Raw genomic sequence first — 24,761 nt, forward strand, 5'->3', positions numbered from 1 at the left:
CTTTGGTCATTCTCCAAAGTGTCCTTCACTTCTTATCTAGAGAGAGCCTGAGAAAACCCTTCTGACACTGTAAATGAATTTAGAGGGTCAAATATAAGATAACTATTATTTCATTTCCCCCACATAATTTCCCCACATTATTCCATTATTATTCCATTCATCATTATTCCACTTCAAATAATCAGCACCTCATAGCAGTCTTGGCACATTTCATTTTTTAAAAAGAATGTGAATCTTTATTTTGGCTATTTTCCACTGTGTAAACAATACTCTTCGGTAAAAATACTTCTTTTGGGGAGGGCCCCTTGATATTGCATAGAAAATAGACACAAGCAAACAATTCTTTATATATATATATGTACAACACACAGAGACACACATATATTCCTAAAAATAGAATACATCTTGGCAAAAATTACTTCCAGAGTTTGTTATCACCTTATACAGTGTATTGACACCTAATATTGCTCAACCAAACTTGGTGGGTTTTGTTTTCTTTTTAGACACCTATTCCATGTGGGGTAGGCAAATTACTATCAACTGTAAGTTCTTTTGTCGTTCCTTGAAAGAGATAGTTGTGTTTCCTTGTTTGCTGTACCACAGATTCTTAGTTGTAAACACGATATACTTAGCAGGCTTTCCCAGTCTATGGACCATATCAAGTTGACAGATGATAAATAAAGAACATGGGAAACAGGAAATGTAAATGGGCTAAACCACCAGAGTAAAAATGCTTTAATAACGGTGCAAACTGGAAGTGACCTTTTTTCAGGATATGAAGGGCTTCAGATGTTATGGCTTGGATCCAGCAATGTATGGACAGAAAGGAAAATGTACTTAGCGCAGTTGTGCTTGTGCAGGGGCTACAACAACACACAACATGTCATTACTTTAAAAAAATATCAGAAGAAATACTTTGTGATACGTCTTGTGCATACAGAAAAGAAACCAGGGATGAAATTGCTTTCATTTAGTGGAAACAGACAATGAAGAGTAATTTTAGTGTTTCTGAAAAGACTATTGCACATACTAAATCTTCCATGGGATGCAGTAGATCTTCCATGGGATGCAACCCAGTGATTCTAAGTATACAACTATAAAACATAAAGCATGAGTGGGACAAACATTTGTTTGACAATACAGCCATCATTACTGTTTGTTTTAATCAGTCATCTGCCAGTTGAGTGGCAAAAAGATTTCTTGCTATGTAATAACGTGAATTGTACTTAATGGCATTCACATACTTTTTCTAAAGATCCCTGCTTTTATTGACATAAAAATAGAGATCTTTAGCGTTGTGGTGCTTTTGTTGTGGCTAGGGGAAAAAATCTATCTCCAGCAAGCCTTGCAAAATAATTAAGAAATTAAACATTCTGAATAACGTTGCAATTTTGTGAGAAACAAACCTGCTTTTGTCTTCATGTCAGATTAATCATTTGAGTCCACTACATCTGACCACTAAAATACCACCTAGTTAGTACTTCTAAACAAGTAACAAAGAGTCCAACAGAACCATCTTTGGAAAGTGACTGCTCCAGGGTAATAAATAAAGCGAGTGGTTCAGGTTCTGAGAAACTGTGGATTATAGTCATTCTTGTCAAGATGGAATGATGGAGGAAACATACCGGCAGCTGTAGGGAAGAAACAGGAACACAAAATAGCACCAATTATTTTCAAGTTGCAATCGTCTGAAGATGAGGCAGCAGAGGCATTCTGGAAGTGGTGACACCCAGTGGCATGTATGCATGGGGTTATCATACTTTGGTTGCTCTCAGCAGTGCTTTCCTAGTACGGATAGGCAGACACAGCAATGTAGACAATGAAGGTTGTCTGGTATTCAATGGTTCCATCAGTGCTGTAGGAGAGAGCCCTGACTCTCATTCGATATGTCTCTGGCTCTCGCAGAGGCCTGGTTGTATAGACCACACCTTTCGAGTTCTCATCTCGGAATGCAAAAGGGATTGCCAGATCCTCATCTACCATGAGGAAAGTTGTCCTTGGATGCATCACTCCATCTTCAGTGTAGGCAACTAGTCGGATTAAATCCTGATTGGCAGCAATCCCAAATGGGAGGGAAACGAGTTTGTATTCCAAGGCATAAGGGCTCAAGGCACACTCCAGATCATTAAGTGGACAGTTCTTGAGGCAGAACCTAGAAGTACAATTATGAAATGGTCAAATTTTTCATCTACTTTATTTACCTGAACGGAAGACTAGGATCCCCCACCCTCCCATGTATTCCATCAAGAAAAAGATGGAATCATTTTAATTGTGTACATGAGCACATAATACCCATGTGTTTCTCACATAATGTATTGTTTGGGCCTAATATACTGTGCTGCATTCTGAAGAACACATCTTTAGTAACAACACCTGACCTAGTTGTAAAAACCTTGACACATTTTGTACTGTACTACTTGATAGTCATGCTTTGAACAGTCTTGGCTACCTGTCAGAAATCCTGAGTCCGCCCCGCCCTGCCCCGCCCCGCCCGAGATTCCATTATTAAGGTGCTGCTGCTACCTGAATCTGCTTTGTTATTTCAGCCTTTCAGACAAACATCAGTTATCAGAATATACCAGCCTCTGACTGAAACGAAGATGACTCCAAATGAAATATGATCCCTTCTTTTAAACAGGGTATATTCCCATAGTTTTATATTACTGAATTATGCATGAATGTCAAGCAGTATAGTACAAAATGTGACAAAGTTTGTACCACTAGGTCAGGTGTTGTTCTGTGTTTTTCAGAATGTGACACAATACATTAGGCCCAAATGATACATTATTTGAGCAACACATGGGCATTATCTACCCATGTCTGTAGCAAGTAAAAAAAATCAACACAATACCATCACATTAGCATTTTTCCACTTAGGGCTGCCCTCTGGGTTGATACACTTAGCTGAAAAGTTACTATATTCTGAAAGGACCCACCATAACTCAGATCGTAAGCAGCAGCATGAATCTGGATCATCTCAAATCTGCTTTCCCCTCCCCTTCCTGGCTGCTAGCAATGTACAGAGATGGCAAGTAGGTGTTCATTTGGCCACTGCCTCCCTTGAGTATACGCTCGGACCAGCTGCTTATGCATTGTGAATGTCTACAACTTCATTCCAGAAAAAAAAATGGGAAGAACCAAAGGAGGGTTGCATCGTACCCAGAAAGAGGATTTCGCTGATAATTTGGAGGGCACGGAGTATCTATACACTGATAGCTTCCTCTCATGTTGAAGCACATTCTATTTGGTCCGCAGTGGATGTTTTGTTCAAGGCACTCATCTATATCTGAATTTGAAAAAGAAAAACATAAGGCTTTAGAGATTGTGAAGGCATTATGGCTTAGATTTGTCAGAGTTTTTCTGTGGACTGAAATGTTTCCACTTGCAGACCACAACTTTTTTTTTACAAATACCCCTCTGGAAGCTTGAAATTCTCCTCAAAGTCTTGTTCCTTGGGGACAGGAAATCTCCAGGAACAGCACGGGGTAGGTGATATTTCAAGATGCCACAGAAGGGAAGAGGCAAGAAAGTTGTACTTTGCAAGTGGAACTCCTTCTGCCCAAGTATGCTTAATGTGAAGGCAATGAGGAGGCTGTCTACAGAGGAACAAGGGAAAATTACAAATGTCTATATGTTTCTATATCTAACCAAGAATGATTTCAGTTTACAATAAAATTATCTAGAATGCAAACTTCTTCATTGCTTCAAACAGCTACCCACTATGACAGCACTAGATAACTACACATACTTTGGTGAACCTTTTCTACCAGTTTTATTTTTTTCACAATCACAGAGTCTGCCATTTTTAGGGGGTGGGGACTGGTGTGGAAAAATAGGCCAAAAGAAACTATAAAATTATCTCTATCACATCTAAAATCCCAGATCCAGTGACTATTTTAAAATTCCAAACACCAGAAAAAAGGTTTGCTGATCTCCTTGTAATGCACAGTTTCTGGTTTACTGTGATAAGAAATGAACCATTCAAAAGAACACCATTGGGGAATATCAGGAAAGAACTAGTGCCAATTCCGGTTTTAGCGTGAGAGAGGTGGCAAAATTCAGCAATGTCAAGGCCCAACTCTTGAAAATATTCAAAAACTAACTGCAACATCCCCCCCCCCCCCAAATGCCATTTATCAATGTACTTTACAAGAAGCTGTTGTGGGTTTTGCAGGCTGCGTGGCCATGGTTTGGTAGTTTTTGCTTCTAATGTGCCACCTGCATCTATGGCTAACATCTTCAGGGCATGTCACAGTGACACAATGTGGAGTAATTGTGTATATCTTTTGTTCACCTCAAGGGGGGGGGGGTAAGACACACTTGCATGCATCTGAGTAGAGTTTATTTGTATTTGCTGTTGCATTTCGGATCACATCCACAACTGCATTTGCATGTGTCTGGGTGGAGTTCATTTGAAGTTGTCTTTGTAGTCTATTCTGAAGTAGGAGTTTCCTTCAGGTGGCAGGGCATGTTTCCTGCAGTACACATGCAGCCTATTAGGATGCTTTACATTTCCCACTGGAGCAAACAGCAGCAATGGGGACTCTTTTAGGTTGGCAAAATAGCCCAGTGAAGGAAGGCCCCCTCCACATGCACCACACTCCTAATCCTAATCAGAACTCCTATCAGCTGGAACCAGGAAAGGATGTAGAGAAGGCATAGCATGTAGTTAGGTCCTGAATAGACAAACACAAACAGGGACAGCACCACCATTCTGAAAAGGCATCTCTAACATAGAATAGGCTACACTTGCATGGGTGAGAGGAGGGAAACTCCCAGTTTGGCAGGAGACCTCTCAACTGGGGTCCCACCATGCCCACTGCTGCTCAGTGGAGCAGCAAGAGGAGGTCAGTGTCCCAACAAAGTTGCAATATTAAATATCAAAGCTGCAAACACAGAAGTCACATCACTGCTCAGGCATGATGCTCTCGGATTCATCTCAAATGCTACGGTTTTAACATTCAACACAGGCCCCTCTCCCCACATCGCCTAGGGATTGCAAGTGCTGGGCTGGCAATTCTAAGAAAGGCCAATCATTTAATTAAAACATTGAGACCTTACCTGATTGTACCTACATCAACTGAAAAATTCAAATTTCTTCTTGTGGCTGCCTACCAGGACATTTATTAGCTCTAAACTCAAAGCATTACTCTTGTATTATTCTGTTTGGAAAAATACTTCCTTACCTTGGCACGTTTTGCCATTGGCCATTACCCGGTAACCAACTGGACATAAACACTGGTAACTCCCTAGAGTGTTCCTGCACTCATGCTGACAAACATCTCTATTCTCACATTCATCGATATCTGCAAAAAGCAAGAAATTAAGCATTTACACTGGAATGGCCAATCCAAGATTGAAAAATATTTTTGATGCCAGACTTTAGAAATTACATTAAATCAGACCCTATTGAAATCAAAACCATCTAAGTTTTATGTGCATATTTTACTGGACTGTTTTAAGTGATGCAATACAACAAAATAGGAATCCTCTGATATGTGTGCTGAACTGTGTGCTGAAATTACACATGTATTTAAAACAAAAACAAAACATGGCATTGCCATCAGATGTTGGCTTGTCCACTATTAGAAGAGCAATCTCTTACCAGGCCCTTCTACCAAGACAAGCAGATAATGCAGAGTTGATGTATCTCATTTACAGAATTACCCGTAGGAACCACATAAATGGTGAATGCCGTCACTGGAGAAGTTAGGAAGTAAGTAGATGGGGCCAGGGTCTCACAGTGGCTAAGAACCGGTCAACCTTACTCAGAAAGTTGGCAAAGAAGGGACTGAATCACCAAACTTAAAGTGACACTTATCTTCTGGGAGTCACTATTATGATGGATAATTCTCCAGGGGCAAATCTCTCTTGGCCGCAAATGCCTTCCTCACACCCTTGATGAGCTCAAAATTAGGCAACACTATTTATGACTGGATATTCTACGTTGGGGTGGTGGTGGTGGTGAATTAAACGCAGCCAAAGAAAATCTGGAAGATTGAACTGCTGGAATTTAAAAACTAGAGACAGGTTAAGACCATCAACAAACTTTTAGTCAAGGCTTTGGGTTGAGGGACAGTGAAATCACACATCAAAGGACAGCTGTGTTTTATAGCATATATATTGCATTTGTGGCACCTATATATATATCACATATGAACTTGGAAAGCTTTTAAAATTGAATAACTCTTACAAGATTTTTTATATTTTTTGTTTTGTTTTACACCACTACTGTTCTTGCTATTACTGCTGGTCCTGTTTGATAGTGATAATATTAATATAACTGATCTGTGTAGTCATTTTTCTTTTAATTTGACTGGTGTTTTATAGACAGATTGCACCTAACTTCTGAGACTTCCCATGTTAGGGGCCAGCATTCAGTACTTTTCAATGTCAAGAGTAACTTATTTTGTTTTATCCTTTCTTTGTTCAAAGTGGAGGTTCCAATATACTATGTATTTTTCACATCCCTACCTTGAATTCTGTTCTTTATAATTTATTTAGTTTAAATGTTCATATCCTGTTTTTCCTCCTGGCTCAAGGTGTGTTACAAGTAGCTATTAAAACATTACTGAATAAAACTAATCCCTACGTAGCCCCCCAACATACAAAAGATGTCTGCTGTTTCATAGCCCATCAAAAGCCTAGGAAAATAAGCCTTGCAGTGCTTCCTGAAGATTGCTGTTGAGGGAGTTTCCTCACCTGTTCAGGGAGCCCATGCCACACACTGGGGGCTGAAATGAAAAAGGCCTGGGCTTTGGTCAATATCAGGTGGGCCAACTGCAGTGCAGAAACAGCCAATTCAGTGGCAGTTCAGCAAGCCTTTATTGGCATAGACAACAGTACTAACATATAAAACACGTCACCCACTAGGCAGCCAATTTAGGTTTGGTATTACTTATTCAGACGTTACCTACATCTTTGTTACCATAGACAACAGTACAACAATAGTAAAAACTGATTAAAAAACATATACAGTACAGGAAATAAATGTTAAGTGGAAGGAAATCTACTGGCATTTAGTAATTTCCAGAAGAAAGTCTGCCACTATCATACAGAGAGAAGGATCAGGATTGTCCAGCAAGTAGTGTAATCTAAATAAATTGGGGAGATCAGGTAAATGTAAAGGAGTAAGATTCACATACTTGGATCTGATTTCCTTAAATCGGAAACTGTGTAGTAATTGGTGGGCCAGAGATTCAACTGAGCCATCATTACACGGGCACAATCTATTAGCCTTTTCTTGCTTGTTAAATCTGCCTTGTAACAAGGCAGAAGGCATAACATTAAACCTGGCGAGCATTATGGCTCTTCTTTGAGCAGGATTTATTAAGCAATACAGGTAGTGTGCCAAGTGGCCCTGTTCAAATGGGAGAAATGCTACTAGAACATGGCCACACAGCCCAGAAACCTCACAACACCCCAGTGATTCTGGCTGTGAAAGCCTTCAACAATAGTCCAAGACTGTTTACCACTGAGTCACCACCAGGGTTTCGCCACTGTTTCTGACTCCATCCTCTGTTTAAGGGAAAACTGACCAGTGAGCGGTACATGTGACAGTTTTAATATAAGAGGAACAGGACCCCCTTAGTGTTTTTCTCATGTATCCAAATCCCAGCTGTATCAAGTGTTCCATGATAAATGGCCACCCTAGGGAGCAGGGATGGAAACTGATCCTTGCAGTAAATAAAGCTGGTTCACACATAAATGTACATCACTTGGTGTCTCTCAGCAGGATGGGTGAACTTCCTCCCTTGGAAAGCACTATGTGTGAGGTAATCTGTAACAGCTCATTCCAACATGCATCTCACTGTCTGAGGCTACAGTCTTCATAGTGATTTTAGTTTGCGTGTGAGTGAGAAATGGCCTGAAGTGATCAGCATTGCCCAACTGTTTATGGTTCCCATTAATTTCAATGGAAAGCAAAGTGCAAACACTTTTGTCTTCTCCCTCTCAATCATTCAGAAGTTCCACAAAGGAAAATAACAGAATTTGGGGCTTATTCACTGCCCCAGTCTGTTCTTTATTATTAATATGTTATAATTGTTCATTTTAATTGACTTTTGAAATTTTATTAACTCACTTGGAAAATATTGGTAGAAAGGTAGGCGACAAGGGCTCTAAAATAATTTAACAGGAAAGCCAAAGGCAGCATGGCAAATGATTTTGTGTGGCCTGCACCCGTCTCTAAATGAAGTGAGCCCACCCTAAAGGTCTCCATGTAGTTATAGAAGCCTCTTGTGTGCATCTGCAGCCTGCTCCATAGTAATTTTTTCACACCGTTTTTGTTTGGGTAGTGACAATCCTGAAGAGATTTTGAACAGAGGCCCTGAGAAATGTCCCTGTCTGACACATCCTGTTTCCTATCACCTGGGCCTCAGAGGACATGGTTCTGAGGAGCATGTCTTTGAACTGAAACGTGACCATTCCTGTGCAACAGGAAGGAAGGAAGGAAGGAAGGAAGGAAGGAAGGAAGGAAGGAAGGAAGGAAGGAAGGAAGGAAGGAAGGAAGGAAGGAAGGAAGGAAGGAAGGAAGGAAGGAAGGAAGGAAGGAAGGAAGGAAGGAAGGAAGGAAGGAAGGAAGGAAGGAAGGAAGGAAGGAAGGAAGGAAGGAAGGAAGGAAGGAAGACACATAGCCATTAGACCAAGTTTCTTGACCTTGCTCACTTGTAACAGGGTAAATTTGCTTTGGTCATTCCAAAATGGCACCCCCCCCCTTTACATGTTGTACAACATGCTATCCATTTCGACCTATATTTTTCTATTTTGTACTTGTGAACAAGACAGCCCTTGTTTTATGTTACATCAGTCACACTGCCGCCACTGTGCAGAACAGTGATTTGTCAGAACAAAATTCTGAAACCTGCATCTATATTAGAATTAAAAGTCTTGGATCCTATGGAGTGTTTCCACAGAGGGAACCAACTTCAGCACACAAAGCAAGACTTTCTCACATCCCCCTTCTCCCACAGCTCAATATGCGTTCCCCAAATGGTGCTGTACAGGAATTCAAGGGGAGCATGTAGGGCTGCCTCAGAAAACAAAGGTCATGCTCTGCAAGCAGAAATTGTATTGCCATGAAAGCGGCTTTTTGCACCCAATCCAAGCCAAAAATTTTCCCCCAAAGGAAGATTGCAATATCCTGAAAACACAAAGTGAATATGATACGTAGAATAGAATGGTGGTTCTAGAAAATATTTATCAGCTGTTTGGAGAGTAGGATCTTGCAAAATCAAGCATAGTATCTGTGTGTAAAATATCCCAACAGTACAGTGAATCATTGGAATGTGCTATAGAGAGAGATATACACACAAACATGACATTTACCTACACATGTGTTATTTCTTGCCTCATAGCCTTCAGGGCAAGTTTCTCTAACATTCCTTTTAGTCCTGGAGATGGGCATTCTGCTGTTCCTATACTCTGAGTAGGAGCTGTAGATATTGGAGTGTCTGAAATACTGCTGAGGTTGATAGTTGTCTCTCATGTGGGAGAACTGTGCATAGTTATAGCTATTATAATAGGTGCCATAATTTGGCAACCTCTCCAATCCGGCGCAAGATTTGCCATCGCCTAATAAATGTTGTCCAGGGGGACAGATACACTTGAAGCTGCCGGGGCTGTTGGCGCATTGATACGCACAAGGTTTAGGCACTTGTTCGCATTCATTAATGTCTGCTCATGTGGCATCAAGTCCAAAGCAATGAGCCATGCCACAAGGGGAAAGGGGAAAAGAAACACAAAACATAAAAAGCATATCAGTCTGGAGACCAACTGACATCACAAACGTGATTCTGAAACCACAAAGTCCAGCTTTTCTGGGCTAGACAAGTGCATGCATTAGTCTTGGTGTCCAACAGTTCATGAATACCATGTAATCATTTTGGCTAAGGAGTAATGTCAGTTACACACACAGAAATCAGTCTCAGATCATCTTAATATGGGCATACCAAGACAAATTGAGTGATCTATAAGTGCAATAAATATTGAATAAAATAGAGACTGGAGTAGTCTTCTAGTGCTATGCTTCCAAGGCCAGTTGCATGGCCAGCAACTCAAGAGACTGTATGAGGAGGTACAGTGAGGTGCACTGATGTATCTCTGCTTGCTTCCAGCCATCAGGGGACAGGAGGGCATCCTGTCCTGGGTTTTTGCTGCTATACTAGGAGTCTTCACAGGTCAATCAAGCTCACTGTCTGAACTGTTTGCTGACTTCAAGAGTAGCATCTTAATGCTTATAGCTTAAGCAGGAGCCAAAATTGATTCTGGGTACAAGAACATGCATTAATATATACTTGAATCTTTCTACAAGCTTACCTATACAGGGCCTTCCAACTCCCTGTGATCGGTACCCTCTTGGGCACACACACCGGTAGCTTCCTCGTGAGTTTTCACATATCTGGTTGTACCGGCATTGATGAGTACCATCTCTGCATTCATCAATATCTAACAAGGAAAATGGAGACTTAAAGGAAGTTGGATTTTTATGTAAGTAGATATTTCTCTTTGTTAACATATAGGCCTGTTCTGCATGGGCCAATAAACATGGGTGTAGGACGGTTAAAAACCCGTTTTGGGAGGGAGACTTTGCTTAGATCCTGCCTCAAAACAAGTCTGCCCCATGATATTTTCTCCAACCCAGGTTTTTTTTTTAGAATTATGCTCTTAGTGAGTCTTTTCAAAAATCCAGGGTTGCAGCTGCTCTCGAGCAAACGGCTGGGCAGGAAAAGCTTCATTCGCCTCTGTTTTCCTTTTTTTAACATTTAGTGGTTTACATCTGCACAGCTATGCAGGTGCAGATGGTTATACTGTGAGACATCAGCATGACTGTGGGGTTCATTTGTGCTTGCCTGCGTAGCTACACACAAGTTGTAAAATAAATACATTTTTAAAAAGAGACGCATCTCCGTAAAAAGACATGGCAGCAACCCAGATTGTTTCCATGGGCTCCAATCGCTGCCTGCATTTGAACGCGAAAACAAGAAAACAAGCTACTTTATCCCAACTGCAACCCGTTATACATTTGCTGTGCAGAGGGGGCCATATTTATTTATACTGCTGCCCAAAGCTTTTCCCACCGGCATTTCGTACTTTACCACTTCATTCAGCTGTGACCTTCCGCTTGAAGAGGGGACCTTCCCCCAGAAGAAAAGTCACTTCTGGAGGAACACTGTCTTGCCCTGGAGGAAGATTCCTTCCACCAGTTTTCAAGATCTGAGGATTAACATAGTCTGTATTTGCTTATTTCCACCTCTTCTTGTCTTATCCTTCAAAAAGATTACACATAGCATTAGTCACTGAGAAAAGAGGAGGGCTTAACAAAGGTTTTTCTCTTTGTGATAAGCCAATTGGAGATTCAAATAGATGTTCCTAAGTAGCCTCCATATTCATGATGCAAGAGTTGAGATACCCATAAAAATGCCACTCATAAATGTGAAAAGGAGACAGATGCTACTGAAACAACTAGCAATTTCTGTTACTGACTCTGAAAGTAAATAAATGCATCTACCTATACATGATCCATTTTCTGCTTTGGTCATTCCGTTTGGACACAGATCAATGCATTTATAGCCACCTCTGGTATTCTTGCATAGCTGGTCAGGTCTGCATACATTTTGCCTGCACTCATTCACATCTTTAATAATAAAGAAGAGAGTCAAATTATTAATTGTTTTCATCAATAGCAGCTGCAGTCATACACAAAAAAACACTATGGTTTGTCATTACAGGAATGCAACTGTAATATTCTGGACTATACCAAGGACTTTCGTAACCCACAAGAAGCATATTAGTGACTATCAGAGATATTAGTAGGCTTAGATTGAAGTAGCATAGGACTGCGCTGTAAATAGTGCTCATTACTGGCATAGTTCCTATTTCAAATATTCTTGAGTCATTTCAGGAGCCTTGCCAGATTTCTGTGTGTGCGGATCTCTATTTTTAAGGTGTAAGACAGTTTCTTAAGCACTAAGCAAATCATTGATTGGTATACCAATGATCACTTATTTCTGTGGGAACTCAAGACTGGCATTTACGATCCTTGCTGCATGGCGGCCTATGTATATATTTCATACATTCATCTATACAACAATTACTGAGCTAAGTCTCTGACAAATAAACATTATAATAATTTAAAATATCTTGCATATATCTGATTGCTCTGAAGTCTGTTTCATACCCATGCATTTTCTGCCTTTTAACTGATATCCTGGATCACATCCGCAGTGGAAACTTCCAATGGTATTGAAACAGCGCTGATGACAGGGGCTGGAATCTTGGCATTCATTTATATCTGTTGAATAACAGAGACACAGTTTAACTTTTTTTTAACCTTTTTGCCCAGTAACATTTCTTAGGATCAAATTAAATAATACACCTGACACATGATGTACATCAGGAGAACTCATGCTCATTCATGGGGGAGTACTGTGAGGAGATTTTCACTAGCAGAAGCATCACAGAGGAGGAGGTTTTCACCCCTTTTCTCTGCCTCCATGAGCAGACAGAGCAGGGAAAAGGGAAACCATATAGAGCCAGAGAAAGGGGGTGAAAAGGCGCCGCCTGGCCATCATTTTCACTGGCAAAGACCAAGCAAGAGGAAAAGCAGAAGCTCCTTCTTCATGCTTACAACATTCTCCTGCTGCACTGAGTCAAGAAACACTTTTAAGGTAATTTCCGCCAAAGTGTGCCCGACTGTACAGCCCTTCACACAGAAAAGTGATGGCAAATGAGTAATGATCTGAAGGGGAACGGCTATGGTCAAGGTGCATGCCCTTAACCCAGTCGACAACTTTTTTCCAATTCTGCAGCTATTCATGTGAGCACAGGCTGAAAGTCGCTGTTGCCAAGTGAGTTGTTGGGATTTTTAAAGAGACTAGCCAATTGCGAGATCAAAATAAAACCAAAAATATATCCAAAACCTAACAGGGAAGCCCTAGATAAATAGGCCCTGTTCTATATGAAACGCTGCAAGTAGGCTTTGATAAAACAGGAGTGGGCACAGTTTTTTGTCGGTATTTTTGGGATTAGGGCTTAATTCCAGAAATTTTTGAAAAACTCAGAAAAGCTGATTCTATACCTTGGCAGCTCAGACCATCTGATGTTCTTCTGAAGCCAAGTCCACATTTAACCACACAGCGATAGGAGGCAATGACATTCTCACAGTCTTGGCCAGCCTGGCAGGAATGCCTCCCTAAGGCACATTCATCAATGTCTGCAATAAAATAGACACCAGTGTGGTCACACATCAATATAACATGAATTATAGAAATATATGGTAGAATGCACAAATATAGAAGAAGAAGAAGAAGAAGAAGAAGAAGAAGAAGAAGAAGAAGAAGAAGAAGAAGAAGAAGAAGAAGAAGAAGAAGAAGAAGAAGAAGAAGAAGAAGAAGAAGAAGAAGAGGAGGAGGAGGAGGAGGAGGAGGAGGAGGAGGAGGAGGAGGAGTTTGGATTTATATCCCCCCCTTTCTCTCCTGCAGGAGACTCAAAGGGGCCTACAATCTCCTTGCCCTTCCCCCCTCACAACAAACACCTTGTGAGGTAGGTGGGGCTGAGAGGGCACCGAGAAGCTGTGACTAGTCCAAGGTCACCCAGCTGGCATGTGTGGGAGTGCACAGGCTAATCTGAATTCCCCAGATAAGCCTCCACAGCTAAGGCGGCAGAGCTGGGAATCAAACCCAGTTCCTCCAGATTAGATACACGAGCTCTTAACCTCCTATGCCACTGCTGCTCGACATTTTCATCCAGTCATAAGCCATTGGCAAATTCCAGTTATCTTAAATCAGGGTTGGATTGTGACTATTGCCTTTGTGGGTTCTAATTAACCTTTAATCTGGTTGTGATATAAAATATAAAATGATGCTTACCTTGACATGCTCTTCCGTCTGCAGATATGGTAAGGCCTTTGGGACATGAGCAATAATAGTTCCCTATTGCATTGTGGCATGTGTGGGAACATGGATTTTGGGATGCACATTCATCTTCATCTGACAATGGACACAATTTTTAAAAAGTCAGTTTCTCATTCTCACTATATAGTTTAATATATAAGTGTTCCATATGAAGCATTAAGGATATAATTAGGTGTCTATGATTCATAGCTTTCTTCTTTAAAGCAACACTAAAACCCAAACTTTGTCACATTGCTAAGGGCTACAAAGTTCAGTTCGAAAATATCTTAACAAAAACATTTAAGGATCAAAGGCAAGGAAAAACTAGTTTCAATTCAATCATGACTCATCTATTCCATATGTGCACATACAGGACGCTTGATAATCTAAACTCATCGTGTTTTAAAATGTCCTTATAGTTCTAGAAAAGCAATTTAACATGCGCTGATCTCATTCAAGTACTACAAGACCAGAACAGGATCCAGTTATGCTTCTAAACATTGCTAATGTCTAAGTGCTTGCTTCAATATTTTTTTCCAGTTCTTCAACTGTTGGACTGTCAACAGCAATTTGACCATGACAACTGCTTATAACAATATATCCACCAATTGCAGCTAAGAATTCTTCCACTCAAGAAAAGCCAAAGGAGGAAGATGAGAAGTCGGAAGGGGTATGTTTGTTGCACAGGGCTTCTTCATTGGGCAAGAATTTTCAGATCTGTGGAGGGGTTACATTCTCAGTATTTAGCTAGATTACCAACCATTCTCTTACCTGAACAATAGGGGCCAGTAGAGTCCAAACTAAATCCATTAGGACATTGGTTACTATGGTCTCCTAGATAAAAGAATTAAAACATTATCTAGATTAATAGAATGTGATTATCATATGCCTTTTCAAAAGCTCTTCATTGGACCACTGTGCATCTTGGTTGAAAAGTTTTCAATCTACAATTAAACAAACATTTATGCAAAAATGTACTCGCTTCAAGGAGTACAAGGTGTGCTTCTAATGGAAATAAGCTTCCAGGTTGGAAAATTCCTGGAGAATTTGAGGTGAACCCTGGGGAAGGAAGAGATAGGGGAACCTCAGTAAAGAAATAATTTTCTCCAGGAGAACTGATATATGTAGTTCAGAGATAAACTATAATTCTAGGAGAGGTAATCCTGGAAGTTGGAAACCCATTTCCATTGTTGAAATTTATTCCAAACTAGCAGTAAAGCCCACTGTTCAAACAAATACAATGGGCTCCAGAAAACTGTTGGTTGGTTTATGGTGCCAACCCCTGCTGCCTTTCCTCCCTGCTTGGCCCCATAATTTAACACAGATAACAAAAACCTAGTTTGATTATTCAGTTGAAAAAAAAGCTTACTTACAGATTCATTCCCCCCTCCCCCCCCCTCTCTCTCTCACACACACAGAGACAGACAGACAGACAGACAGACAGACAGACAGACAGACAGACAGACAGACAGGCTCCCCTAACTTTAAAAATGGGCTCTCCTTTCTCATATTCCATTCCCACACACAGACTCCCCTAACTCTGCAAAGGGGCTATTCCAGCTCAGCTGTGGCTTGACAGAGTTCATCCCACATTCCCAGGCAGGAAGTTCTTCAAAGTTCACCATAGGACCTAGTCCTGGTAGGGAGAAGAACATTGTGCGGGGAAGGAGGAAAGTATGACTTCTTACAGCAAGGGCAGCTGGGAACTGTAGTCCTTGCCCTTCCAAGAAGAGCTGAAATTTGGGCCAAGGACTACACTTTCCAGCAACTCTCGCTTTTTCTGGCTCATCGTCGGGAACACACTGCTCAATTATATAGCAAGATTGACAGGTAAGTCAATAGCCTCATTTATAAGATGCAATTCACTTCAGAGGTTGTGTCAACAAAGAAATAATTTTGTACAAACTTAAAGGTGCCATTTGCCCCACATACCTTTTGCAATGGAAGCTTGGATGTTAAAAGTTAGAGCTTCTTCAAGTGGGTTATATTCTGTTTCAATGGAGTAAGCTTGGAGTGTTTCTACCAAGAAGGGCATTCTTCCACTGTCCTGATCGTACGTAATGGTATGGTTCCACGTATAAGGGACACTAACTCCGTCTGTGGTGAACAGCCGTGTGGAATAAGAATACAGCTGACCAGGGCCTGTCTGAATGTAATCTTCTGTATAATCCTGAAATGAAAATAAAAACTTCAGATTCAGAGGACACTGGCATGACACTAGGCCACTTCCTACAACACTATGCCTAATATGCAGGAATACACAACCATCAGTATAGAATTCCTTTAAAATGCTTGCAATTAATGTAATAGAGCAAAATTGCAATCTCTCAGTCTTTCCACTTTGAATGGCAGATCAACTGGTCTCAAAATGGACCAAAAGACTTTGATATTTGAGCCAAATAAGAAACAAAAATGCCACATTCCCTTCTCCCCACTATATTGAAACTTTTAGAATGAAAAAAAACCTTTTGATTTTATTTCTCTTCACAGTAGCTGATGCCCAAAATTTATATTGTGACCAACAAATACTGTTTCTTGCTCTTGCAATGGTCTCTGCCTATGTTTCTCCTTAAATCCCTATACTCTCAGTGTACTCACTCTCCAACAGTGAAGTACAAGTCAAAACAGGTGAACAGTACAAAAGTAATGTATTGGTAAATTTACTTCCAGCACTGACTACCACTCACAGACAATGTAGGTGGAAACACACCTTTACAATGCCAGTGTATCAGCCTGCTGCACTTAACCCAATATTTCTTATCTTCTCATTTGTGGGAAAACCTCATCCCAGATTTCCACCTTTTCTATCCAACAATGTGGACTCATAGAACAGAATGGCAGGAAGCCAAGATTAATGCATTGCCCATGCTATATGACTCCCAAACTGCTTCTTAAACTGCAGGCGGAGTTGTGACACTAATCTGTGTGACTGGCTGCTAAAAGCAACCCCTTTAGGAAGCAGAGAACTATGCTCAAAATGGAGGCAATCAACAGCTTTCAGAGGTGAAGAGAAGAAGGAAAGAAAAAGGCTTTTCAAAAATGAATGTGTTTAGAATTTGGAACAAAGGTACTAGTATGGTAAAAAGGAGAAGGAGAAGAAATTTAAAGGACTAGAACTGAATTGTGACCAACAGAGTCAGCAGATCATTAAAGCAGACTTTACCTGTAGGAGTTCTTAAATGGCTTTAAAAGTGGTATAATTGATCATATGGCCTGTCTATCCAAGCAGGGAGTGGTCATTTTGTTTTATCCCCAAAAATGCAGCTTCTATTGTACAGTACAGTTCTATGCAGTTACTCCAGTCTCAGCCTATTAAAATAACTGGGATTAGACTCTAGTAACTCTGCATAGGATTGCCCTGCAAACTTATCAAATTCATGCCTCCAGTACTTCTCCCTCTTATATGCCAGCAAATCAGGATCATTGAGTATATGAAACAAAATCTTAAAGGTTTAGGAAGGTTACTTCCTAATGCAGCAATTTCTAATTTACCTTCACATTAACTTCAGCTGAAGACTGTAGCTGCAGTACATAGCCATTGACAACCACATCTAAGAGCAAAGAACCGTCTGAGTCCAAGCCACGAGCTATGTGAGTCATTCTTAAGATTTCCCCTGTAAATCACAAGAATAGTTCTTAATGGGTGAAGCAGATTGTCTATAAGCAACCCTAGATTTGAAATTCATTAAGTACTTAAGTAATTAAGTAAACCGTTTAAATTTTCATTTATCCTTTTTTAAAGCCACGGTCTTGGAGTGAACAGGTGACAGTGGTTACAAGAAGACTAACCAAAAATGTTGAAGTTAGTCTGTACCCAAATTCTTACAGTTTGATGGTGCTCAGAAGCACTGGCATAGCACCAACAGGCCAGAGGGAGGGCACAATGTTGTGGGCGGTGCTGCAGTGGGGGTGTGGCCGGGCCAGGGGCATTCCGGGGCAGGCAGCGCTGCAGCAGGGGTGCAGGGCGCGCGCATGCTTCAGGCGCCGTTTCCCCTCTCTCTGCCCCTGCTCAGAAGTAAGAGGCAGGTATGTGTAGCGTATATGTGCTGTAGTAAGAGGCAGGTATGTGTAGTGTACACATGATATACTGGTCAAGAGCAAGGGACTCTAATCTGGAGAACTAGGTTTGATTCCCCACTCCTCCACATGAGCAATGGACCCCAATCTGGTGAACTGGGTTTGTTTCCCCACTCCTTCACGTGAAGCCTACAGGATGATCTTGGGCTAATCACAGTTCTTCAGAACTCTCTCAGCCTCACCCATCTCACATGGTCCTGTTGTGAGGGGAGGGGTAGGTGATTATAAGCTGCTTTGAGACTCCTTAAATGTAGAGGAAAGTGGAGTATAAAAACCAACTCATCTTTTGCTGCTAACACTGCACCTTCTGATGTGTCCCAGAAGGCAGAGTGCCCCAAACTCAATAAATAGTAAATTGTTTTGAACAAACCTTTACATTGGCCATGCAAAAAGGAATCCTGCATCTCATTTTTAACTAACCTGTTGCAAATTCCACTTGTGTCTCCCTCTTGAAAATAGCATTGGTAAGTGAGAACCCATTCAAAGCCTCTCCAATTTCCTTGGCAGTTGTCCAATAAATAGGACTTATAATAGAAACTAGTGCTTTCATGACTGGACCTGGACAACCGAAAAGCAAACCAAAAGATGAACAAAACAAATATTTCCATTCTGCCTTCTAGAAGTCCTCGAAAGTAGTTTAGAACATCACTTGACAATTTTATAAACATCCGCTTTTGTTACTATAGCACCGTGGTGGCGAACCTTTGGGACTCCAGATGTTATGGACTACAATTCCCATCAGCCCCTGCCAGCATGGCCAATTGGCCGTGCTGGCAGGGGCTGATGGGAATTGTAGTCCATAACATCTGGAGTCCCAAAGGTTCGCCACCACTGCTATGGCATGCATCTTCCAAGAACCTCAGAGAAACTGTCCCAGCCACTCCTGATTGCAATCAGGAATAGAGAGTGGTGACACCCTGGCTACTCTCTAGGGTTGAGGGAGTCTCCTCAAATGCTTTGACTGCCATGGTGGAGGGAGATGCATTGAGAGGGGGAGGCCACAGGGATTTTGATCATCTGGCCAAACAAGACCTTTGTATACAAGGGATCCATGAGAGGTAACATCTTCTCCTACTGCAAAGGACACAGCCTATGGCGAGGCTAAGGTGGTGGGAGTTCGGAGTACACCAGATTTCACAGATAAGGGCTGTGCTCTATTAGGCTCTGATGAGTGAAGATTGTGACAGTTACCAACAACAGCAACCAATTAAATATTTTTACGACACCTGCAATGCAAATCATAAATCAGTTTTCGGAAGAGGTTTTTTTTACAGCCAAAAACTTAAGGATATTCATATTCATCATAACCTCTTCTTTCATCATAACCATGATCATCTCAGCATACTAATTCAGAATGCCATATTTTATTGGTCTTATTTCTGGACAAGTATAAGACTTGTTATTGAGGCAACTAATTTTGCATTCTATGTTCTGTCATAAGAGGAGCTTGTCAGACAAAATAAACACATTGGGTTAATATGGGCCATTCTTACCAACACTAGATCACTATTTCAATGGAATAACATGTGGAAGTTTGACAAACCTAGAGAAAACTCTTAAGTATAAAGAAACAGACTTACCAAGACTCCGAGGGATATTTGTAATCTTGGCTTGTATTCTTCTTGTGTCCATATCTGGATTTTCTATTATGGTGGCATTCAGAAAAGCTATTCCAAACTCCACATCATTAATGTTGCCAATAACACTTCCCCTAGCATGTGGAGGTCCACCTATTGCCAGGGAAATGGAAGGAAGAAATCTGTAAAGAGTCTTCTTTTGTGATATTTCAAAGGGGAAACAGTGTAATTCCTCATACTCAGAGCTGTAGTATGATCACAGGGCCCACTTTGATTAATTAAACATGAAACAGCATACTAAAATGATGACGTTACCACACTTATACGAGGATACATATCCCCAGAAATATATCCAGAGTCATCTTATGAGAAGAGGAGTCCTTTGAGCAAAAAAAGCAATTATTGTTTAACCTCACAAACCATGGTTAACACAACAAATTATGAAAGAAAAAAGAAACAGAACGAACTACTTGGGGAATTCAGGCAGGCACTATGCAATTATTTGGTTAGGATCTTGGCCAGAACACCAGAGTATATTAATCATACTGAAACATAAGACTTCTGTGTTCTGGTGCCACATTTAAGGAAATAAGTTAAAATACAGCGAGTGTTGCCAACAGCAAGGACATTTGTGCATGTGCTTTAAAAAATGTTTTCATGACACTTGACCGACCAGATTTTTACATATTTGTATGCTTTCAGGTACAGAGATCTACAAGTCGCTTCCCTTGCATTATGCCACATTGTTAACAACTTGCAGCCTTTCCAAATGATAAATGATTGCATTCGTATGCAGATATTTGCTGGTTCCAAATTCATCCCTGAATAATTTGTAAAGCTGTCTTATATAGATTCAGGCCACCAGACCGCCAGCTCAGTACTATCTACACTGGCAGCCAGAGGCTCTCTGAGAGGGTGAGCTGGTCAGAATGAGCTAACAGATGTTTCCTGAGATTTATTTGTTTACTTTTAGAAAGGCCAACATCAAGAATAATGACCCAAATGCTCAGAACACAAGCACCGAGAGTTAGATGCTGTATTGCTAAGCCTCCTCTATTTATTCTGGTAATGGTTTCTGAAAAGTCAAAGAGCCAAGCCAGTTCTAGGTGCCTGGGGACCTGCAGGCCCCACTATTACCTGAGGGAGTTCCAAGGACATAGGCAAGGGAGGGTTCTCGGGTTCAACCCCCGCCCCCCCCATTGCATGTCTGAAGCTCCACCCCCCGTTTGTGGGTTTTTTGTATTTTAAAGTGTTTTTTTCAGTTTTGGGCCTGCAGGGGGTGCATTGTTATGGCTAGTGGCACCAGAATTGCAGGCTATCGTCAAGTGACACTCCTGATGATACCAGCCAAGTTTGGTGAAGTTTGGTTCAGGGGGTCCAAAGTTATGGACCCTCAAAGGGGGTGCTCCATCCCCCATTGTTTCCAATGGGAGCTAATAGTAGATGGGGCTACCCTTTTGAGGGCCCATATCTTTGGACCCCCTCAATAAAACTTCACTAAACCTACGTGGTATCTTCAGGAGAGTCTCCTTCTGACACTACCCAGGTTTGGTGAAGGTTGGCTCATAGGGTCCAAAGTTATGGACTCCCAAAAGGGGTGCCCCCATCCCCCATTGTTTCCAATGGGAGCTAATAGAAGATGGGGGCTACACCTTTGAAGGTCCATAACTTTGGACCCCCTGAACCAAACTTCACCAAACCTGGGTGGTATCATCAGGAGAGTGTCCTGAAAGTTTGGTGATGCTAGCTTAACAATTGACCCCTGACAGCAAGCACCCTCCAAATTTCCCCAGATTCTCCTTTTGAATCCAACCCCTTCGGCATGATTTAAAGGGAGAATCTGAGGTCCCCAGATTAAACCTTGGAAGTGATGCTGTTTCAGGGTGGGGGATAATCCACCCCAAAATAGCATCACTTTCAATGTTGTTTTAACTGGGGACTTCAAAGCAGAATCTGGGCTCCCTAATTTAAACACCATTGAAAGTGATGCTGTTGGGGGTGGATTTCAGCATCCCAGCAGCCACCCATGGGAGGGGCACAAACCTCAGGCTTTGCACCAGGCTCCATTTTCTCTAGCTACCCCTCTGCTTAGAGGGGAGGGAGAAGGGACTGCCGGCTAACAGCTGGGAACCCAGCTGGTGGGAGGGGGCGGGGCAGGCAGGGCAGGGGAGTCTGCCATCTCTGGCCTTGGAGAGCTGCTTTTATAAGCACTGAGGCCAGGGGCGGGGCTTGGGGAGGTGTGGCCATGCCCCCGAGCCCCCCATAAAAAAATCTATATCTACGTCACTGGGGAGTTCCTTGTACCCCACATCTGCCAAGCAGCAGTGGTGGCACTTCATCTTCTCCAATGGCACCAGTGCATTTTGCCATCCACTACTCAAAGCCACAGAAGTAGCATATGCACCAATCTGTGGTGGTAGCAACCAAGTGTATTCTTTCCCCATCAGCAGTGCCCCTGGTGCTCCTCTCAACACAGCCAGCTGCCCTGAATGGCAAGCAAGGAGGAGGAGGAGGAGAAAAGATGTACTCAGGACAACAACCAAATCCCCAAGCATTTCCCCTCTGCTCTAATCAAACTGATTACAATGTGCATTGTACCTTTGTATCCTGAGTAGCTTTTTTGCAAGACCTCACCCACCTATTGACTGGGATCACCATTCTGTCTCATATTGGTGTGATTGGACTTGAGTCTAGCTGTTCTACTGCAACACAGCTACTTTTATTGCTATTGTTAACAAGTTGTCAGTAATTGTTGGCAATTGATTGTTGGCAATTGATTGAAAGTGTTGAGCTCCAATACTGGAGCTTTAGAGATCAATAATGGAGATTTAAAGATCTTCACAGCCTAGGATTTATGTAACTGATGGACCATCTCTCCCCATATATCCCTGAGGGCCAACTGTAGTCTTCTAATTGCTGACTTCTAATTGCTTGGCATCTGCTAGAGCCCATTCCTTCTCCATAGAGGCTATTGTTTTATAGAATGGGCTTTCCAAAGATGAAAGAGGCACCATCTTTAAAAACTTCTAGGGGACTCTGCAAGGCTGTAAAGATATTTATTTATTTATTACACTTATACCCCATCCACTGTCCCAAAGGACTCAGGACGGCTTTACATAGGATATGTAAACATGGAGTTTAAGCTGCAGCTATTTTCTGGGGGGTGATAGAGAAGGGAAAAGGGGAAAAACTGGTAAGCCACTTTGGGTCCCCATTAGAGAGGAAAGTGAAGTATAAATGAAGTAAATAAGAAATGACAATAGGATGTTTACTGGATACTTATATGTTTTAATCTTGGAATCGTAACCTGTCTTGAGCCAAGGGAAAGGTAGGGCATAGCTAATGCATTTACATAAATAATGAAAAAACAGTAAAAGACGTTTCGCCTCTTGCAAAAATATTTATGAGATTCTTGTGCAATGCTACTGTGTTCATGACAGAATGTCAAAATACTCTTGAGAGATTAGAGAGATGTCCCTTTGACCCTGGGAGAATGTAATTCAGACAATTTCAGTGGATGGGAGTGAGAATTCCACAATTTCCATGAATTCTATGTGACATGATACTTGGAGGGATAATGTGCAAATGGAACGAACCAACTATAAACATCCTAAGCCAGATCTATCCATTATGAGTTGAACAGTATTTATTATTTTCTTTTCTTGTTCATTTCTCTGCAAGTATAAGTCTTTGCTCTGCCTACCTGGACAAGTTACAATGTTACACCTGGATATCTGCGAGCTGTCTCCAGGACAAGGACGTCCGTTGTCAGATGGAGATGGATAATTGCACAGACGTGAACGGGTCTGCTCCCCTCTTCCACAAGATGCAGAACAGGTGCTCCAAGGTTGCCACGGACCCCAGTTACCATCCACTGTAAATCAGTACCCAGAGTTGGTTGAGAAACAGTTAACCGTGTCACTATTGCCTCTGACATTTACCCTTAACAACATGAAGGAACAACAAAGGTTTAGGTACCATCCAAAAGACATAGGTACCTTTGGACTAACTGGCATTAGAGAAATAGGGGCTAGAGTCCCTGGTCAGTCACCAGTCGCATCTAGTGGGTGACAAGCCTCTACAGAGTTGTCATTTAGTACCTGTTGCAAACAGTAGGGTGCTACATACCATGCCTCTCTTTGCAAGCTTGTAGAAAGGAGTATCAGAAGGGCAAAGCAATGTTACGCAGCATCATAAAAGATCTAACATTGAAAGGTTCAGTAACTCTAGCTCCTCCTATTCCTGTCATGTGACAAATAGATCACATGCTTCCACATCAGTGGGTCCCTCTTGCTTGCTAGTAGATCCCAGCTCTGGAAAGTCTGAAGGCCACAAAGCTAAAGAGACAAGTGAAGAGGCTAATTGCACTGTGCCTTGCAAGGAACTTCAAGTGAAGTCCTGACAACTGTACTTGCAGTGCCTTTTAAGAATTAGACTTTGACTAAACTTTGACTAAACAACCAGCAACCTGAGTTTGTAACACTCAAAGGACATGTCATTGTTGCATACATGTGTCTTCAGATATGGATCTGTTCCCCATCACATTGGGGAGTGACGGCATAATCCTAAAGATGGATTAAAGGGTGGTAACCCCACAATCTATCAATCACAGTCAATCATGTTTTCCCTTTTACAGCTCCAATAGTCAACGTAAACCCAGTTAGAAAAGGAAATACAGTAGATAAAAAGTAAAAGGAGAAATCAGCACCATGGCCAACACCCTTTCGATACAACCCATTTAGACTCAACTGGGATGGCCTACATTTGAAGACATAGATCTGCAATTGTGACATCTGTGCCCTAAAAGACTGATAATCCAACTGGTAGATATGTTAACATTTCACATCTATTAGGCCCGATGCTGCCTACTCAAAGAGTTACAGAGAACCTTTTCTGAAAGATCTGTACTTCTGCTTATCTTTGTAAATTTTTCAAAGAAATAACAGATTTATTTTCTCGCATGTATGCATACCTATAACTTACCAGGACACAGCTCTATATTGCATCTCTGTATTTGTGTATCAGCACCTGTGCAGGCTCTTCCACCATTGAACGGACGAGGATTGTCACAGGACCGGTATCTCCTCATCTGACCACTATTACATGTTCGGCTACAAGTTCCCCAATTGCTCCAGGGACCCCAGTTACCGTGAACTTGAAACAGAACATTTTCAGTCAGTAATAGTACAACTTGAGGATACAGGAGACATCAGAA

General features: G+C 41.5%; 1 protein-coding gene across 3 annotated transcripts in view; it reads right to left on the minus strand.

The window, feature by feature from the left end:
• Positions 1 to 213: 213 nt before the first annotated feature.
• The window catches only part of HMCN1 (hemicentin 1), a 414,195-nt gene continuing 389,647 nt past the window's right edge, over positions 214 to 24,761 (minus strand). For 2 of the 3 annotated variants that reach the window (XM_048482504.1, XM_048482502.1), the window contains exons 92-107: positions 24,530 to 24,700; positions 23,250 to 23,420; positions 19,550 to 19,699; positions 18,390 to 18,527; positions 17,385 to 17,506; positions 15,825 to 16,062; positions 14,664 to 14,726; positions 13,869 to 13,988; positions 13,079 to 13,213; positions 12,179 to 12,292; positions 11,510 to 11,635; positions 10,318 to 10,446; positions 9,328 to 9,675; positions 5,187 to 5,306; positions 3,160 to 3,286; positions 214 to 2,152 (exon numbers count right to left, since the gene is read on the minus strand). In XM_048482504.1, coding sequence (XP_048338461.1) covers positions 1,786 to 2,152; positions 3,160 to 3,286; positions 5,187 to 5,306; positions 9,328 to 9,675; positions 10,318 to 10,446; positions 11,510 to 11,635; positions 12,179 to 12,292; positions 13,079 to 13,213; positions 13,869 to 13,988; positions 14,664 to 14,726; positions 15,825 to 16,062; positions 17,385 to 17,506; positions 18,390 to 18,527; positions 19,550 to 19,699; positions 23,250 to 23,420; positions 24,530 to 24,700 — 2,639 coding nt within the window. In that variant the 3' untranslated portion in view covers positions 214 to 1,785. The remainder of the gene's footprint in view (positions 2,153 to 3,159; positions 3,287 to 5,186; positions 5,307 to 9,327; positions 9,676 to 10,317; positions 10,447 to 11,509; positions 11,636 to 12,178; positions 12,293 to 13,078; positions 13,214 to 13,868; positions 13,989 to 14,663; positions 14,727 to 15,824; positions 16,063 to 17,384; positions 17,507 to 18,389; positions 18,528 to 19,549; positions 19,700 to 23,249; positions 23,421 to 24,529; positions 24,701 to 24,761) is intronic. The other variant, XM_048482503.1, reaches the window with a different exon arrangement.

The sequence above is a fragment of the Sphaerodactylus townsendi genome, unplaced genomic scaffold, assembly GCF_021028975.2.
Source record: "Sphaerodactylus townsendi isolate TG3544 unplaced genomic scaffold, MPM_Stown_v2.3 scaffold_18, whole genome shotgun sequence".
Classification (NCBI taxonomy): domain Eukaryota; kingdom Metazoa; phylum Chordata; class Lepidosauria; order Squamata; family Sphaerodactylidae; genus Sphaerodactylus; species Sphaerodactylus townsendi.